The 19,833-nt window shown below is 29.1% G+C and overlaps 2 protein-coding genes across 5 annotated transcripts; both read right to left on the bottom strand.

The window, feature by feature from the left end:
* Positions 1-2,131: 2,131 nt before the first annotated feature.
* Positions 2,132-2,777, bottom strand: LOC126555581 (uncharacterized). Its single transcript, XM_050210478.1, has one exon. The coding sequence runs from the start codon at positions 2,756-2,758 to the stop codon at positions 2,393-2,395; it is 366 nt and encodes a 121-aa protein (XP_050066435.1). The 5' UTR covers positions 2,759-2,777; the 3' UTR covers positions 2,132-2,392.
* An 8,190-nt stretch (positions 2,778-10,967) lies between these two features.
* LOC126555582 (uncharacterized) lies at positions 10,968-14,204 on the bottom strand. 4 transcript variants are annotated; one of them, XM_050210482.1, is made up of 4 exons: positions 14,149-14,204; positions 13,966-14,031; positions 11,669-13,758; positions 10,968-11,548 (listed from the first exon to the last, which is right to left on the bottom strand). In XM_050210482.1, the coding sequence occupies exons 3-4, from the start codon at positions 11,843-11,845 to the stop codon at positions 11,129-11,131; spliced, it is 597 nt and encodes a 198-aa protein (XP_050066439.1). In that variant the 5' UTR covers positions 11,846-13,758; positions 13,966-14,031; positions 14,149-14,204; the 3' UTR covers positions 10,968-11,128. The 4 variants fall into 4 exon arrangements, with proteins under 4 accessions (XP_050066439.1, XP_050066438.1, XP_050066436.1 ...); XM_050210481.1 differs by having other exon boundaries at positions 10,968-11,835; positions 11,905-13,758; XM_050210479.1 differs by having other exon boundaries at positions 10,968-13,758.
* Positions 14,205-19,833: the final 5,629 nt, after the last annotated feature.

Here is a 19,833-nt window from a genome sequence, read left to right as displayed (position 1 = left end):
AATGGAAATGTCCTATCCTATTATTTATATAACTATGCTTTTACACTTATGTTTTCCTACTTACCCTATGTATTATATGCTCCTTAATGTATATCTTTTAACAACGTTACTCATTTATTTCCTTATATGCTTTTTCCTAATGCTTACAATCTCGTAAATTTCCAACAGAAACAAAAAAAAAAATTCAAATAATTTATATTTTTATTGTATAAAATATTTTTCGACTAACATTACACACTTATTCCATTAACCCTAATTCTTAATACTTATAATCTCATAAATTTTTACTTAATAATAAACCAAAAACAACAAAAAAAAACTCAATTATACTTAAACCGACTACTCTCTTAATTTTCTTAATCTCTTATTCTCTTTTTTCTTTTACCTTAACTAATATCACTTAATAACTAATAATTCTTAATACTTATAATCTCATAAATCTTTACTTATTAATAAACCAAAAACAACAAACAAAAAAAAAAAAAACTCATTTATACTTAAACCGACTACTCTCTTAATTTTCTTTATCTCTTATACTCTTTTCTCCCTTTTTCTTTTTACCTTAACTAATATAACTTAATAACTAATAATAAACAAAAATCTGAACCAACGACAAATATTTGTACCTTAACTACTAAAGAGCTTCGGCGCCTCCACCAATATGTAACGTGGTCGGGGATGGCCCGTTAAATATATGATATTCAGGGAAGAAGTTGGTTTCCTTTGAATATAAGTTAACCGTAGCTAGGGAGCAAATGGTACTCAGGGTACAAATAAATGTGGGTTGATCCAAATACTTATAAATATATCATCAAGTTTATTCTTACCTAAATAAAACGTTTACAAGTCGTAGGGCTGGCTTGGAGTTCGTGTTCGCTGGTGTTAACGCGGGGAACTGGCTGTCTCTTACATATATTCTTATTTAGCCGTAGCTTTACAATAGTTAAATATGAGACAGCGCAGGAGGGGCATAATGTACATTCATCATAATATATTTTACATGTTTTAGTCTACGATACACATACATATATAGTATATACACCTATATACATATATGCACGTATACTATGACGCGGTGACGGCGGTAGTGCTGTTGTTGGTGACCGCGGTTCACCGGTCTCGGTTGTATGTAGGAGAGAACACGATGAAAACAAAGAACGCACGGTTTCTGTTACACGGGTGTGTGGGTGTTGGTTTTATTATAAAACAACGAAACAATAAAAGAAAATAAGAATAAAAAAAAAACAAAAAGTAAGCCGATAGTGTGGCTGGGTTGTCGAACTTTTGGTGTACGCTGTTCGACGGTTAACGCAAGAGAGCCCGACCGCCGGCGGCCGGTACTCGTTCGGCACGACCTGTCTTCCCGTCCTGCCTAGCCTTTGGGGCGTTGGTGGGAGAGTCGACAGAACCGTCTTGTCGTCGTCCGTGATGGCGGTTGATAAAGGTGCAGACCGGTCGCTGCGATGCCTGTACTTTGTACTGGCAGCCGTTGCGTACCGTGTCAACTATATAATATATAATATGTGTAAGTATATAATATGTACCTACGGTTGTATAATATTATTATGTTTATAAATAAATAAATATGTAACAATCGTTACACTATTGTTTATTAATTTTATAATTCATACCTATTTTAAATTACTATTACACCCATAATCACATCCATAGTAAGTTAAAATAGATATTCGAAGTACCTATACATTAAGTAAACATACTTTTCAAAACAATATATACGGAAAAAACTTAGTTGAAATACATCTAATTTTTTGTAATAAAAAAAGAATATAATACATATGTATCTCCATGGAAGTATACTTAATCTGGTATATTTCTACTTTACGGGACACCTTTTTTTTTGCAATTTTTATTATTGAAACTTATGTAGTTAAGTACACTGAAAACGATGGTGAAGTCAGAATTTGGCGCTCGGACATAGTTACGAAGTTATGGCACTTCAAAGTTAGTAGTTATGATGTTAAATAACTTTGAAAATATTTTTCATCAGGTTATCGTAGCCTGGTCTTATTATTAACACGTTGCCATGCGGTAGATCCCGAGTTCGATCCCGGGACCAGCGAACTAATTTTTTGCACTTTTTCCCATTGTATAAATGGTACCTAATAATTAATAAATGTCATTATTTTATTATTTGTGGTTTTTATACAGAATAGGTGATTTCACCTATTCTGTGGTTGTTTGTCAGTATTAGTTATGTTATACCTATACGATTATTATTATGTTGATAGTACAACTGTGTATTTTCATTATTATTATTTATTATGATAAATTATCTAATTATTACAGAATAACCGTCAACTGCACAATAATACCGAAGCTCTTTGTCGTTCCCGTCGTTGTCGTTTAATCGTTCCCGTCGAAATTTCCATTGCTAATTGCTATCTTCATTCTCGTCATCCTGCTCATCATATTCACCGTATATATTATCCTCGTCACCGCTGTCGTCGCTGTCGTCGCTGTCGTCGCTATTATCTTCATTGCCACTGTGACCATCGTGTTCGGTGTTATTTTTATTATAAACTAAACCGGCTTGTTTGAGAAATTCAGCTGTCGGGTCCAATTTATGCGACCGACAGTGTTTCGTAAACATATACTTGGCCAAGTATCCTGCATAAAATGTTTTTTTCCGACAGTAGTTTGACATGGAGGCTTTTGAATGCCTCCATGAACTCTCAATCGTGTTGGAATGGACGCCTGTCTCCGGGTCTTTGAAATAGAGACTATGGTTAACGGTCATATGCACATAGCCTTCGTTATTTAGGGTGTTGTAAGCCTAAATATTAATTATTTAATATCTTATTATTAGATTTATATTTAAAATGTTAGGTATAAAATATACTACCTTCCAACAATCTGATATTATAGTCGTCCCAGGCTTTATCCATTCTTTTATAATGGCTAGTAGGGTTATGGCGTTACGATTTTCAACGGGGACCATAAAACAATTACAGGTCTCCCGTTCATAACCCCCAAAAACCCATTGCCCTTCAACCCTGTGGCCCCGGTGGTGATTCCATCGTCCAAATTTAGATTCATCGATTTCTACCGTGTGCCCATACCCGCCTAGCTTCACTTTACGTACCACCATAGCATCGTATGTGACTTCACGGCAAAATGATGACCAATCGGTAAGGGTTTGGTGGGCAAGCCGTAGTTGTTGTTTCATTAAAGGGAATGAGGCATTCATTATCCACAAATTAACGAAACTACATATTTCTAAAATGCTGAGGTGGGACTTGTAGAAAAATGTATTTTGTCTGAGTGACATGCTATAAAATATAAATGTTAATAGTTTAAGTTTTATTTTTGTTTTTAATTGTAGTTGTGTATTTTAGTTCTAAGTTTTTAGTTATTATTTTTATATTTACCTATAGTTGCAAGTTTTTTTCGCTTTTTTACTTCCTATTTTTTCCCGACAAATCCATTTGTATTTATCGCTTTTCGATAGATCTTTCGTCAGTTTCATGTCATGCCCTCGGATACATTTCATTTCGATTGGCAATGTCCCAAAACTTTGTAATTTGGAGATCAAACCTAACCCATCGTCTAATTTTGACCACTCTATCAAATCGAACAAATTTATATGTTTTTCCATTTTAAATACTTTATTAGGTAATATTGACGCGTACGAATACAAAAACACAATGGATAATATTATTTAAGTAATATTGTAAGCTTAAATTTGTCATTTTATCTTATCGATGTGTATATTATAATATGGTAATTAGAGTAGACCTTTTAAATGTATAATAAAATATTTATTTTTATTTTATTTATTTATCGGTTTCTTGATATCAAATCAATTGTTTATGTTTTACCACTATTCATGTACCTGTTTATGAACCGAATAATTATAAATAATTATAATTATTATAAGTCGTTATAAAATACTCAATAGGTACAATTACACAAAATAAAGCTTACTGTGTATCGTATGTATGTTATTTACCTCAGTAATAACTTAATTTGGAGATTTTTCGCAATTAATTTAACTAATGTTTTGAATTATAAAAGTAGTACCCTACAATGTATTTTAATCCAATGTCTATTTGAGGTGGCGTTACATAGCAAGTCGAGGGATATTTTCGATTTGTGCGGAGCGGAGCGACGGCGCCGAGGAGCGTAGCGACGAGTGCCGAAACACGCGCAGTAAAATTTTATGCATTTTACATTTTACATCCCGGCGACCGCAACCTGTAGGCGTAGAAAAAAAAGTAAAAAAAAAAGTGCGAAAAAAAGTTTTGACCAAGGTCGGTCTCGAACGCTGATCCCCTAGTTGGTTTGACTGCAAATTTACCACCGCGCCACAGTTCAATATATATATACATTACCAAAACGGGTATTTAAGGGTTACAATATAAATAGAAAACTTCAATTGGCTATAACTTTAAAAATAAGTTCAAGCGCCAAATTCTGATTTCACCATCATTTTTTTCATCAAAAATATGACTAAGTCCCCCCAAAAAATGACTAAAATAAAGGGTGTCCCGTAAAGTAGAAAAGTTCCGAAATTTCTTTTTCATAAAATGGAAGATATCATCCATGTTTTGCTTTGCATAAATATATATTCCAACGATTATAATAACTTGTTCATTTTCCTTATACATCATTCAACAACACAAATTTTACGTACAACGACCATCTAAAAATGGAAAATTGGTAGGACAATAACTGACTTCGAGGTCTTATTTTTCGTATTATGGATATTTGTAAATATTAGTTACCCAGAAATTACTGTTAGAGCCCGATTGATGCCAAGATTCAACGGGCAATGGTAGACTGTTCGGTGTTTAAATAATATGGATTTATGATAATTGTGATGGGAGAGTAGTCACCTTCGTTAAAAATATTTGTCAGAATGTATAATTTTAAAATAAAATAAAAACCGTAATTTCATAAACACAACAGAATATATTTATTTATAACAATATGCCCAACTCGGCGAGCGAGTGCAGACAGACGACCACTGACGGGACATACTGCAATCTAATGGTCGATGGTCGATCTAATCGTCGATCGACGCACGCCGAAAACAATATATTCAAAATAATAATATTATAATAAAAAAGTAAATTGAACAATATAAAAATAGACTGTTAATACTTAATACTGTCGCCGTGGTTTGCACGACGCACAGCGATAACACAGAATATTACACATAATAATAATAATAATATTAAAAATCACTACAATTGTATGATTAAAATGGCAAATGAAAATATATTGATTTTAAAAAATAATTCCCATTTGTGTTATCAAGTTTTTAAATGGTATCTAAAACAATAATTCACACGATAAATTGACTCTTATCTTAAGATATACCGTTTAAGGTATATCTTAAACCGTGACTCTTATAAACAAACATTCATGTATACCAAATTGTTCAACTGTTTTGTTTATTTTTATTGTACGTGATAATACTCATATGAAGTTATATCTAATATATTTTATTTTATTTTTATCATCATTAATCATTATAATAATATTACCATTCGTAATTATTGTCACAATCTCACTACTCTTGCAACAGTGCAACAAGTAACAACGTATGCTATTGCCGTCTTTTGAATTTTGATATAATATAATTTATAGATCTGAAGATTGGTAAGTATTTAATTAACTTATTAATACGAATACCTAAGTAGTATAATATTATGCTTGAATAAAAATAAATGTCTTATTTTCATATTATGTTATTATTTACTTATATATTTATTTTTCACGATAGTAATCTAAACTAAGTAACTTTGTTTCCCTTATTTAAAAATAATAAATATTGTAGTATTTCAACACATTTTTTTATTAAATGAGTATATTAATAAATTATCATAAAAATAATAATTGAGAATTTATAACTTAGCTTTATTATTTTAATTATAATAATTTAAAAGGTCTGAACAACTATTTTAAAATGAAAACACACGTTTGCAGATCGCTAATATATGGTTTTTTAGTTTGATTTTGGAGAGGATAAATTAGAAGTTATTAAATTAAATCTTAACATCATAATATAATTGGTTATTAGTTCTAAATAAATTATAGAAATTTTAATGGTATCAATACTTATGTCGTATGTATTATAATTTATAATAATTACATAAATTGTATTCTTTATTAATGATAACTTAACATTATTTTAGATACCTAGGTACCTATACGTATCTTTTTATAATTTGATTATAATTAGTCATCTATTAAGAAATATCGTACAAATTTAGGTTTTATATAACAATAGTCATTCGAATGATGTTATAAAATAAAATATTACTTTTATTGTATGAAACAGTAACAAATAATATTTTTTGACTAGGCGTAAAGATGTTATGTCCACACACGTGCCTCCTCTTCACTTCTCCCGTTTAGTATAACAATTTTGAAACGAATTCGTGGGTTTTTACGTACTACTTATTGTTTGGCTAATAAAAATAATCTTCCGTTATCGACGACTGTATCTATCTATCACGACAAGTCACGATAACTTAGAATTTTTAAACAATTGTACATTTATCAGAATAATATAACATATTTTAGATTGTAAAAATATATTGATTAAACTATGGTTATTTCATAGTAATTGTATTGTATATTATCAATTCATCTACCTCATCCCAAGCACTGCTAAATGCGGTAGATAATATTTAAAAAATAAATACCTAAATAAAAAAAAGTGGTCAAGTGAGGTAAAGCTCTGCTGTATAGTAGGTCACTATGATTGATGTATTAAATTTGAATCGAATGATAGGTAGGTATACGAAAAACGATTCTGAACGAAGATTATTTATCAGTCTAGGATATAATTTCCAGTGGCTGGTATAAAAGGTGGTTTCTGTTTAAATGTCCTGAAATTCCTTGAATATCTATTACAAAATTTAAGTTCTTTTATAATTATTGTTAGCTAAATTTATGGAAAATCTTATTCTAAATTTTCAACTCTTAGATACTTATACAATAATTTTTATGAATTACACCTACAAAATAATATGCAAATATTTATGATTTTGACGAAATTTTGTCAATATTTGAGCTTCAAATGCTAATAAAAAAATGTGTGCATGTATATCCCGACGTTGGTGTCGTTATGAGCATTTTACTCACACAATTACCATTTTTATAACCACTGGTTTATATTTCATTCAATTTTTACAATATAACATGAATGCTTCATTGAGTTATTTACGAAAACGAATAATTAATATACCTACTTATACAGTTATACTTATATTTTTAGAATAATAACAAATATTTAAAATCGTTGAGGATAAATCGTTATCGTTAACACAATTTCATAAAAATTTAAAATTTAAACGCACTTAAAATTTTTCCTATTATGATGCTTAGAATTTTCTCTATAGCTACCTGAAGGAAAACTTATGGAAAACTTGGTGTTGAATTTTTCAACCTTTATTTTAAACAATTTTAAGACATGCAATGTTGTACACAGACCCCCCCCCCAAAAAAAAAAAATACACATGATTGTAAATTCAATATATTCATCACTTCGTTCGGGATCTAAAATAAAATAAAAAAAATAAAAAATGATTAAAAATTAAATGACAATTTAATAAATTAACATTTTTGTATTGTATATTTGTTATTATACTTCTTACTTTTTGTTCATGAAAATTTTAATAAAATTAATAAATAATTATTACTGCAAAATTAAAATAAAATATAAAATGTAAAAAAAATTGAAATTTTATTTTGTATGGTTTGCATCTATTATTCTTGCATATTTTGACTTTTTTTAGTGCATGTTTGCATGCACATAAATCCGGTATTTAATTATAACAATGTGTTCTATATTATAATATTTAATAATTATACCTTTGAGAACGATAATATCCATACATTTTTTAATGTTTTTACTTTTATTTTTAACAATTGTAAGAAAATTATTAATTATCTACTTCAGTATTTGTCATAATCATATTTTTATATTTTCTACAAATCATTTTATTATTTTTAATATTTGCAATACGTAAAATACATGTTATGTGTATTTTTTTTAACAATTAGGTGTTAAACTAACAAAATATGGCTTCAAAAAGAATTGGCGATATTGTAGAAGCAGTTATAAAAGTTAATTTATTAACTGATAAAGGTGAATTACTGGCTTGGTCTTCAAAGAGTTGGCAGCGTGTAGCTGATATTTTAAACACTGCGATAAAATTTGATAAAAAAGTTATAACTAGAGACTATGTATTCACGTTACTTAAAAATGACAGATATGGCATTCTTTCCAAAGTTAAGTCTAATTTAGGAATTGAGGTCGGCACATTACCAGAAAATAATGTCTTCGAAAGTGACCAATTAGAGTCATTAGAAAAAGAAGATTCTGAAAATGAAGAGATAATCAATGATCATGGTAAATATACCTATTTTATTTTAAATAAAATAGATTTTTGTATCTTACTACCTACATATTATATTATTATTTATCAGGTTAGGTTTTTTTTTTAAGTCATCAATAAAAATAATATAAAATATTATTATTCAATAAAATAAATAATTATTAATTTTTTAAATTTGTAAATTAAATAATAATAATACTCGTAGTTATAATATTAAAAGTTAGCTAATTAAGAAAATATTGAAGTTAACTCATTGCAATACGTGATCTAGAAAAATTTGGTGCTAACTTAAATAATATCATATTATTTATTTTTATTGATCAGTAGATTAATATTATTTTATCGGTGTTACTAACTATCAAAAATAAGGATTTTATTTTTTTTTTTTTTTAATTTAAAAATACTATAATATAGGGTAACAGACCATTTTTTATCAAAATAGTTATTCCTACCTATGAAATTTCTTGTTCAAAATATTTTTCTTGAAAAAGAAGTTCTGTTAAAAAATAAAGTATAATATTATATTTATAAAATTCAAATAATTTGTTTAGTTAGTAATCAGTTGTAAATATTTTATGGGTGCCATAAGTCCGTATGCAGTATTAGTATTTAAACAATTATAGTTAATTTCATTCAATTTTTAGTGAACATTATTTATACTATAACCTAACCTAATGGATTAAATATTTTTATATGACTTTGTATAACACAAAATAATAAAATAACATACTGATAACTGAAACTAAAGCATATTCTATAATTCTGTTAATAGATACATCATTTTCTATGAAAACATTGAAAAGAAATGAAAGACATGCAAAAAATTATAATGTCACCATACCATATCTTGCATATGAGTCTATTAAGCCACAAATAAAATTACAACCCACTAAACTAGGACCACGAAACGTTTGGAAATTGCAAAAAGGATGGGCTGACGTATTTTTAGATCATTTCTTTGAACAATATAGATTTCCATGTTCATTTTCCGTTAAATATCACCACGTCGTTCCGGAACCCATACATAGCAATTATATTTCCTTTAAAGGTCGTTGTAGTGATCACAATTGTCGTGCAAGTTTTTTTGGTGAGGTTAAAAATGAACCTAAGCCCGGAGAAAATGTAACTGTAAATTTTTTAGCTATTAACACTACAGGTATTGAACACACAAAAAAAAGATTTTTAAAGCAACCAAAACGAAGTTTTATCAGTGAAGATATTATAAACAGTGGCGCAAGTCAATGGCGACGTAAAACAGTCGATAAATTAATTGATTATGGAGAGATAAAACCACCTATTTTGTACAAAAGTTCTGTGCTCAGAAAAGCAAAACAGCAACATATAGATAGTACACTTGGTATCGATGGAAGTGACCCCATTAATAGTATAGTTGCACTAAAACATGAAGTTGAACATAGTGGGACAATTCATAGTATTGGTTGTGATCCATTTTTTTGTCACTATTGGTTGCCTACTCAAGAGCATATCTACAAAACAAAACGGAGTAAGACATGGACAACAATATCGGTTGATGCTACAGGATCCCTAGTGCTACCTATTATGAGAACCAAAAATAAAATAGCCTCGGCGCATATATTTCTATACCAAATGGTTATGGAAATAGAAGATCAAACTGTCCCAATAGCTCAACAGCTATCTGAAAAGCAGGATATGTTAACTATTAACTATTGGATGTCTAGTTGGGTTAACACTGTTATTACACCAAATGAGTGCGTATGTGACTATTCAAAAGCGTTACTTGGTGCTATTACGAGATCCTTTTGCAACCGAAAATCTTTAAAAGAGTACAACAGCATGTGTTTTGATTTTCTAACTGGTGAAAAATCTATACTTCCAGAGTGTTATGTGCGGATAGACGTTGCACATATTATACATATGTTATGCCGATGGAAATGTTTATCAGCACGTAAACCAATAAAAGATTTTTATGTCCGTTGTATTAGTCTTCTCATCAAATCTCAAAGTATAAATGAGTTCAAAAGTATACTAAAAATGATAATCATTGTTGCATGTGCCAACACGGATGGATTAGACAATAATTTGAATGATACACCTGCTGAAAACGCACGTAAGAATTTAATGGAGAGTATTTCACGAGGAAGCATATACATTTCAATTATTAATGAAAATACTTGTGATAACTATAAAGGTATAAGCAATGAGGATACATTTTATATTAATGAAGAAATCACTAATGATGTGTATGAAGAAAATGAACAATCTATATCAACTATAGACACCTGGTTAGAAGAAATCAAATTCTCATCAATTGAAAAATCAAATATTGTTGGTGATAGAATAAGTGCACTTTATTTTCCTGACTTGATAAAATCATTGATGAGAATTTGTTATGAATTTCCTTTATGGTCAGCTGTTATGGTCCAGCATTTTGGTTCACCTAAATTAAGGCCATCATCTTCTAGAGTTGAAGGATATTTTTCCACACTCAAATCATCAATCATCTCAAAGAAAACAGCAAGGATGCGGGTAGATACATTTTTAGTCACCCATTTAAAAGCTATTAGAAATAAATAGAAAAAAAATCCTGGCTACGCCACTGAATACAACGACAAATTTTTATATGTAGTATATAAAATTATTATTATTATTTCTATAATTATTAATTATACATCTTCATTTAAAAGATTCCATAGTTGAGAATAATTATCACAATTTTTTAGTTGTCTTTTTGGACAGCACAACTCATTCGCATCTCTTCTTCCATTGAGGATCCATTACTTTACATAGTTGGCTGGATTAAAAGCTATTACTGGAGGACCAACACATTGTATGAAGAGGAGTGAAGATATGTGTTGTGTAGTTAGTTTATTTCTTTTAAATGTAACAGTGTTATTCATAGCACTGAAAGTCCTTTCACACTCAGATGATGAAATTGCAATTGTTTTGATGGCCACTAATAATGGGTTTAAAGGTGATATTGATGATATAACTCTAGTGTCTTTATATTCTCGAAAACCTTGTATAGTAGATCTTTCATCGACTTGAAATATAGCTGTCAGTCTTCTAATATTTTTATCTCCAAATTGAATATCACAATTATCGAGCCAAGATTTAGGTTCAAGAACTTCCATGTCTTTGAGGAGATCTTCGTATTTGTTTTTGAAAGTATTGCCGGAACTTGCGGTATTTGACGCCTGAAATGTGAAAAGTCTAGAGTGCATATTATTTGAAAGACTTCTAAAGAACTGCCCAGAGTTTATTTTTGGTATCTTAGCATAATTTATCAATGGAACATCTTTAAAAATTAAATTTACACATGCGTGACTAGCTTCTTCAGATCTTGGTCCAGGTTGATTGGCCATTGAATTAAGTACACGAATTGTACGCTCAATGCAAGTATTGGCATTCCAAAGTGAAATACTTCTATTTTGAAGCTGCAAAGATAATGTAGAAAATTCAGATAATCCATCATGCATAACACCTATATACATAATGGAAACAGTAATTAAAAATGTTGTATAATATTATTATTATTTTGATTGTTATGTACCTAAGTTATGAACAAACTCAACTGAACCCAAAATTCTTTTCAATCCAATATACTTGGCATTTTATTTTGAGTCTCTATGGCAGTCATTTGATGCTTTTAAAAAACGTTGATATAGTGCAGAGTAATTATTCCAAACAGCTTTTAACGTTCGTTCACTTGAAGCAACCCACCTGATCGTAAATATTTTTCCAATTACCAACAGTTTTTCTTCTAATGATGCAGCACATAAACTTAACTCATTCATATTTTTAGGGGATTGATGGTATAATGCATACAGTTTTTCTATAAAAAGTTGAAAATGATTTATTCCTTGCACTTCTTTAAGGGTGTCGGACACCGCCAATTCCAATCTATGATTGCAACAATGCCAAACAATAATATTAGGGTACAAACTTTGTAATTTAATACCAACTCCTAGTATCCTCCTCAACATATTCGACGCACCATCACTAACAAATGCCACCAAGTTGTGTTTTAAATAATCATGGGTTAAGCCATATTTCGATAAATTATTTATTATATTAGTGTATATAGTTTCAGCAGTTGTATTTTTTAATTCTACAATATCGAAAAAAATGTAATTACTTCTTCATCACTAGCTATTGCTGCCCTCAGACAAATTACTAGCATTATTTTATGGCTTAAGGTAGTAGACTCATCTACAATTATACAGAGTTTTCTTTTGTTTAAAACGATCTCATTACACAACTTTTTTCTCATTTCTAAGCTTATATGATCAATTATATTACCACAGGCTTTGTTTGTTTGAAGGATACGGCCCATATGTAGTCCATTAATTTGATGTAAATCTATAAGCATAGGCATATCTGTAAAAGGTCTCTGGTTCTTCGCTATAAAATATGCAGTTCTGAAAATTTTTTTGGTATTGTCTTCATCAATACTAGATATTTTTAAAATTTGGTTTGGCATGACTTCTAATTTACTTTTGTCTATTATGCGTTCTATTTTTAAGTGTACTTGTGTATTCTTATGTTTTGCGATTTTTTTTTCTTAGACTTATTTGTTGTTTACTAATATTATCACCAACTGCAGCTACTTTTGCCTCACTCCATTCTTTTGAAATGTGAAGACCTTGTTCTTTCACTAAATTCAAATTGTATTTTTTGCAACTTCTACACCCAAACATTTTTTTTATGTATATAGAGCCTTGGATATTCTTCAGTAAAATATCTGACCCGCTTTAGATCCCAAGAATCAGGAGGTTCTCCCGGGGATTCATCTTGAGTTGTATCAGGTTCTTTTGATTGAACGCAGTCCTCCATAATCTAAGAATGATAAAACAAAGTTTAAAGTATTGCAAGTAAAAATCATTAAAATCAGACAAGCAGTGTAGGCATTATGCATGTATTATTATTTAATTTGACATATGTATTTATTTACAAATGTGTAATACAATATTTACTATTAATTAAATAAAAGAAAGTGTTTAAGCATGAATAAATATTCCATGTAATGTATTATAAACTATAATACCTATGCTATAGAAAGCTTTATTTTATTTCAATAACTATAAAGGCAGTATGTAGCTATTACTGAAAAATAATCATATATGAATCTTATAATATGATATATTTAATGATTTATATAACGCTAAGGCATACAACACTACAAAGCAGAAGCATTTTTAAAATAAAATAAAATGCTTTATTTAATATTACTTATCTTATTGTTGTAGATAAATATAAATTATATTGATTGCAAGACCTAATCAATGATCACTAACCAAAACTTAATAGTCATTAAGTTACACTTTTACATAATTAAATGGCTAATGTGGTAGAATAACTTCATATTTGATAAATCATAAAGACTGTAAACTGTGTTTTTTTTTCTCTAAAAAAATATTATTTATAATTTATTTTGTCAAATTGTCACTTTTCTAATATTAGGTCTGTTTACGATGCTATTTTGAGCAAATAGTTTACTAGTTTGAGTGAATACAAACTAACAATCAGCTAAACTGATAACCATGTTGCTTAAAACTGCATCGTCAAATCATACCTATTAGTATATAGTTGACTGAAAAGTAAAATAGCTAACCTTAGTTTGAGTATTAGTATCACTATTACAACTGTCAAACTGCTGATCAGGTATAAGTTTGGATTTCTATAACAAAAAAGGTTTACATATATTATATTTAGGAATTGATCATTCATAGTGGTGTTAAATTACAAAGAATTACCATAACATAACCCTAGTTATTAGTTGGCATTGTGTACTTACCGATATTATTTCTAACTTATTAGATGAGGGATTATCTGGATCATCATCATCATCATTAGGGCTCGAAAGTTGTAGGAGCTAAAAATGACAAAATATGCATGCAAATATGCACAAAAAATTTACAAAATATGCACGAAAAATGTTAAATATGCAAAACAAAATATATTGAAAATGCTGTATAAAAAACTGTATAAAATATGTAAAATAAATGTATTAAATATAAAAGAAAATTAATTAAGTAGCTGTAAACGTAGTTGGCTGATTTTCAAATTTTTCAATCTAAAAATAAAAATATAGAATAAAAGTTATTTGAAAAATTTGATTTATTTATTTTTAATTTAGTGAAAGTATAGATTATTGTAATTTTCATACCTGTAAATTTATTGCATTGAACAATCAGTACTTTCTTAATATTTTCTATATCAAAAGAACGACGGTTGTCTGACAGTACATTTTTGTAGCGCGAAAAACTTCTTTCGACATCCGATGAAGTTATGGGTGCATACTTAAAATGCGCCAAGTCATTTCCATTTAAGTCTTCTGGTAATCCTTCCATTGACGTTTCTTCACCAGTTAAAATTTTTGATATTTTTTCTAATTCATTAAAACCACGGTTTTTTTCCAAAACATTTTTTAATTTTTCTCTGATTGCAATGCCTGCCTCGGTAATAATATGCTCTATTTTATTTTCAACGGATTTCACTGTCGCTAGTGATTCATGTAACGGGAGTTTTTGTTTTTCGAGTTGCGTTATTGTTGTCGGTAAAAAACCATAATTTGCATGAATGAAAGTTAAGTTCATTTCCACTGAAGGATCACTTATAATGATTTTAGCTTCTCTAATAGAAACCGCATCGTTCGAATCTAGATGTTGTAAAACATTGTATATTTCTTTATAATATTGACAGTAGTATGAAGCTGCTTGTAGCCATGTCCCCCAACGTGTTATTATGGGCTCCGGTGGAAGTGGAATTCCAGGAGCTTCGGTTTTAAATAATATAGTACGAGACGGTGCTTTTAAAAATACTTGTTTTACCCTCGATATTAATTTATCCACTGTTTTAAAATTACTACGTATTTCTTCTGCTATTCTATGCAGTCCGTGAGCTAAACACGTGACATGTATCATTTTTGAGTATAGTGCTTTGATAGCTGTACCAGCTTTTTTCATATACGGGGCCGCATCACTTATAAATAAAAGTACGTCATCGTGTCGGATTCCATCTGGCCACAAAAGATACATTGATGCATCAAATAGTTTGGCAATTGTTGAAAAATTAACTTTATCAAGAACCTCAGATGTCAATAAATATATATCCCCAGGCCTATCAACCAATAATGTTCCAACAATTACGTTCGCAATAAATCTACCTTCAATGTCAGTACTTTCATCGATAGATACCCAAATTTTATTCCCGACGACATGTTTTCTAATTTTATTGATTGTTTCTTCGTAACATTCTTTTAAATAAGTTTTTCTTAAGGTAGATTCACATGGAATATCTTTAAGGGTATATTTTTCTAGGAATGACCGAAATTCAGTATTCATTATTTTATTAAGAGGAATATCATTGCCTTACATAAATCTTTTGAAAAATCACACTTTTTGGAGGTACTTGAAGACAAAAACTGTTGTGTAGTTGATACATTTATACGATTTAATTGACGATTTAACAACCGCTCATGTTTATTCGTTTTTAGATGCTGAGTAACCGTAAATCGTTTTTCACAATTCACTTTAACTTCACAGACTTTACAAAATAAAATAGTACCGTCTGTTGAAAAAATATTTTCACCAAATTCTAATATAAATTTTTTAGTTTGTGAATTTTTCGGCATTTTATATAATATTGTTTTAACACTTGGGTAAATTTTATAGAGCACGGATCTATTTTATAACACGCCAAAGTTCACACACGAGTACACGACTGTCAACTGACGGGGAAAAATATAGTTGCCCATATAATTTAATAATACACTATTATATGGAACAAATTGGTATTAGATTAACGATAATAATTTCGATAACATAGATATAAAATAAACGAGTTGTATACAAAAAATAATATTACAAAGTGTTAGACGTTTTTGCAATAAAGATAAATACGCTCTGTAGTAATAGTCGATATATATAGATATGGTACGGCGTACGCTAAATAATCAAAAATAAAGTAATAAAACCATAATTATTAGAAGAAAACTATAGTTTTTTTTAGAAAATATTAAACAAACATAGAAATCCTATTAAAATTAATAAATATGCCTAAAAAGCATATGGAAATTAAGAAATATGCACTTTTTTTCTAAAATTGACAAAATATGCAAAAAAATGCATTTTTAATTTTTGTATTTTAACTCGTCACTGTATCGAAAGAATTTCTAGCTTGGTCTGCTATAAACTGAGAGCATACAGAAAAATATGCAACTCCTACAACTTTCGAGCCCTAGATGATGGTTGGATTTTTTTTTTTTTTATGAAATATGACATTAGAGTCCTGCATTCATCTTTTCTTTTAATACTCATTTTAAGAAAATTCGTCGTCAATTCGTTAAAAGTTAAAACTCATAAGTTGATAGAACAATAGAAAACCAACATGAACAAAAGTCAAAAATAGTACATATTTCGAATTTCCTCGAACAAGTCGAACATAGAACAAACATATGAAATAATAATATCATGTCGTTTAACTTTAAATTAACATACACTGTACAATGAATAATGATAATAAATATTATCTATACACTAACTTTTGTGGTGGGCTCAAGACGTGATTACTGGTTACCAAGGTTTTATAGTATTCTATGCATTGACCATAATAGGTTTATAGATAATATTATAATCTTATCACGTATACCACAATAGAGCTATACACCAAGTTATAACCAATGTTACTTATTATCAATCATCACGTCATATTATATATCAAATATCATTACAATATTACAATTCACATTTTCATTTTTCAAATACGATTTTGTATTTAATTAATTGGTAGGTATGCATAAATAACAATCCGTTCCATGCGTTCCCTTTTAAAAAAGAAGTAGGGGTACGCTAGCGTATTCAAAAAATTAGTTGAGGTACTCAGTCCCCCTGCGTCCCCCTCCAAGTCAACCACTGCTGAAAGATCATTGTAAGAAAAATCATCTAATTGGCGAATTAGTAGAGTTTGACGCAGAAGCAAATGTAGCTGCTCTCATCGAAAAGCTGATGATTAACGACCCTAGTATTTTCCAGTATCATACATGCGATAATTTTAAATGTGGCCAATCAGTGGTAAATATTCCACTTTTTCCAATTGACCAAGAAACATTAATTACAGGTAGTATTTCTACAGAATATAATTTTATTTTTATCACCTTTTATACATTTTTTTAGGATCATTCAAATATTTTCAAAATTCAATTGACAATATGAAACCATCTTAATTAAGTCATTATACTAGAAAATGTTATAGAGATGGATGTAAAGGAACAATAACAGTTACAAAACATTTAGGGCGACATATATTTATTGAGATCAATATGAAAACATCTGCTAAAACGGAAGAAATTAAATGCAAAATTCAAGATTTGCCTGACAAAATACATGTAGAAAGTCATAGGTAAAAATATATATATTTAATTAATAATTCATATATACGTATTTGCATAAAAAATAAGTACATGTATTCTTAGTTCTTACATATTTAACTAAAAGTTCTAAAATGGTATATTTTGTATTACATAGATTCAGATTTGTGGCAGCTATAGCATTCATAAGCTCGGACGTTGGTTGCATGGGACATTATAAATCATATGTTCGTCGTGCAACTGGATTTTGGGAAGTGCATGACGACTTATGCAGAAAAATAAATCGAATATCAGAAAAAAATGAAATTACGCCTCATATATTATTTTTTATTAGAAGTGATTAATTAATTAACACATTTTATTAAGAAAAACATAATGTATAACCTAACACATTATATTTTTATTTATTCTGTTATTTAATTTTTCATAATGTATTTAGATGTTTACATTTTTTTTTATTTCATTTTTTATTTTATACTTAAAAAAGTTACTAAAATATTTTTTCTTTTATTTAGTTGTAAATATAGTTATTTAAAAAAATTTTATACTGAAAAGAAACTTAAATATTTTTCTTTTATTTAATTATTAATTATATATCATATGTTATTTAAATAGATTAAGTATACTTCCATGGAGATACACATGTATATTAAAAGTTGTTTAAATATTTTTAATTAATATACATTATTTTATATATTATTTGAAAAATTATATGAGTATCTATTATATTCTTTTTTTATTACAAAAAATTAGATGTATTTCAACTAAGTTTTTTCCGTATATATTGTTTTGAAAAGTATGTTTACTTAATGTATAGGTACTTCGAATATCTATTTTAACTTACTATGGATGTGATTATGGGTATAATAGTAATTTAAAATAGGTATGAATTATAAAATTAATAAACAATAGTATACATTTACATTTTAAGCATTATTTAAAATGATTAGAAAAAATTAAAAAGTAAAATATAAATTAAAAATTATTTTATAATTATAATATTTTAACTCATTTATAAGAACTTGATAAATGTTTTAAAAATTACACTTTGGCCAAAACATTTTTGTTTACATTCAAGCGTTTTTCAACTAGGGGGTCGCGATCACCTTAACTAGAGATCACAAGCTTAAATTACTACCTAAACATGATATTTATAAATTGATATTCAAAATGGTATATTTCGTTGGTCAATCGGTTAGTGATATAATATTTTTATTGTTCAAATTTGTGATAATGTCCAACAAACTTTAAAAGTTGTCCAACAGTGTCCAACAAATCGAGGAGAACGTGTTTAGCACAAAAAACCTGTTCCAACAAAAAGTTGCACTGCTGGCGTGAACTTGGCAGTGCAAAATTTAAAGTTGGTGCCACGGCAAAAATTATTTCCAACAAATTTTGAAAGTTGTCCAACAGTGTCCAACATATCGAGGAGAACGTGTTAAGCACAAAAAACACGTTCCAACAAAAAGTTGCGCTGCTGTCGTGAACTTGGCAGCGCAACTGAAAATTTTTATACCGGGAAAAATAATGTCCAACAAATTTAAAAAGTTGTCCAACAGTGTCCAACAAATTGAGAAGAACGTGTTTAACACAAAAAACACGTTCTAACAAAAAGTTGCGCTGCTGTCGTGAACTTGGCAGTGCAAAATTTAAAGTTGGTCCCACGGCAAAAATTATTTCCAACAAATTTTGAAAGTTGTCCAACAGTGTCCAACAATCGACCAACAAATTTGTTGGATTAATAAAATGTGTGTCTGCTAGTGTTGCGCTGTCAAGTTCACAAGGGTTGATATCTTTATTATGTTACTATGGGTATGTTGTGCCCGTCCGGGTTGTAACGTTCGAACGTTGTTTTTCGGTAGTGTGAGGTTCAGATTTTTTAGAGAAAGTACAACAAACAGTTATAAGAATTTTTATACTAATATAATTTTAAAATGAGTCGAAACATTTAGTTCAATGTACAATAAGTTAATGGTCATCGAGACGACGTACAGTATTAAGAGTTGGATCGACTGACTCTGCGGCTCGCTCGCGGATGTCGCGTAGCTACAATATTCTCAGAGCCGCCTACACATTAAGCGTTATCGACAGACTACAATAATATACTCTTAT

The sequence above is a fragment of the Aphis gossypii genome, unplaced genomic scaffold, assembly GCF_020184175.1.
Source record: "Aphis gossypii isolate Hap1 unplaced genomic scaffold, ASM2018417v2 Contig00919, whole genome shotgun sequence".
Classification (NCBI taxonomy): Eukaryota; Metazoa; Arthropoda; class Insecta; order Hemiptera; family Aphididae; genus Aphis; species Aphis gossypii.
Note: the sequence above shows the minus strand (reverse complement) of the source record. Positions and strands in the feature narration are given on the sequence as shown.

Coding starts and splice junctions, on each gene's coding strand:
- LOC126555581 (XM_050210478.1), bottom strand. CDS start 2,758: ATGACCGTTAACCATAGTCTCTATTTCAAAGACCCGGAGACAGGCGTC.
- LOC126555582 (XM_050210479.1), bottom strand. CDS start 11,845: ATGTATATAGGTGTTATGCATGATGGATTATCTGAATTTTCTACATTA.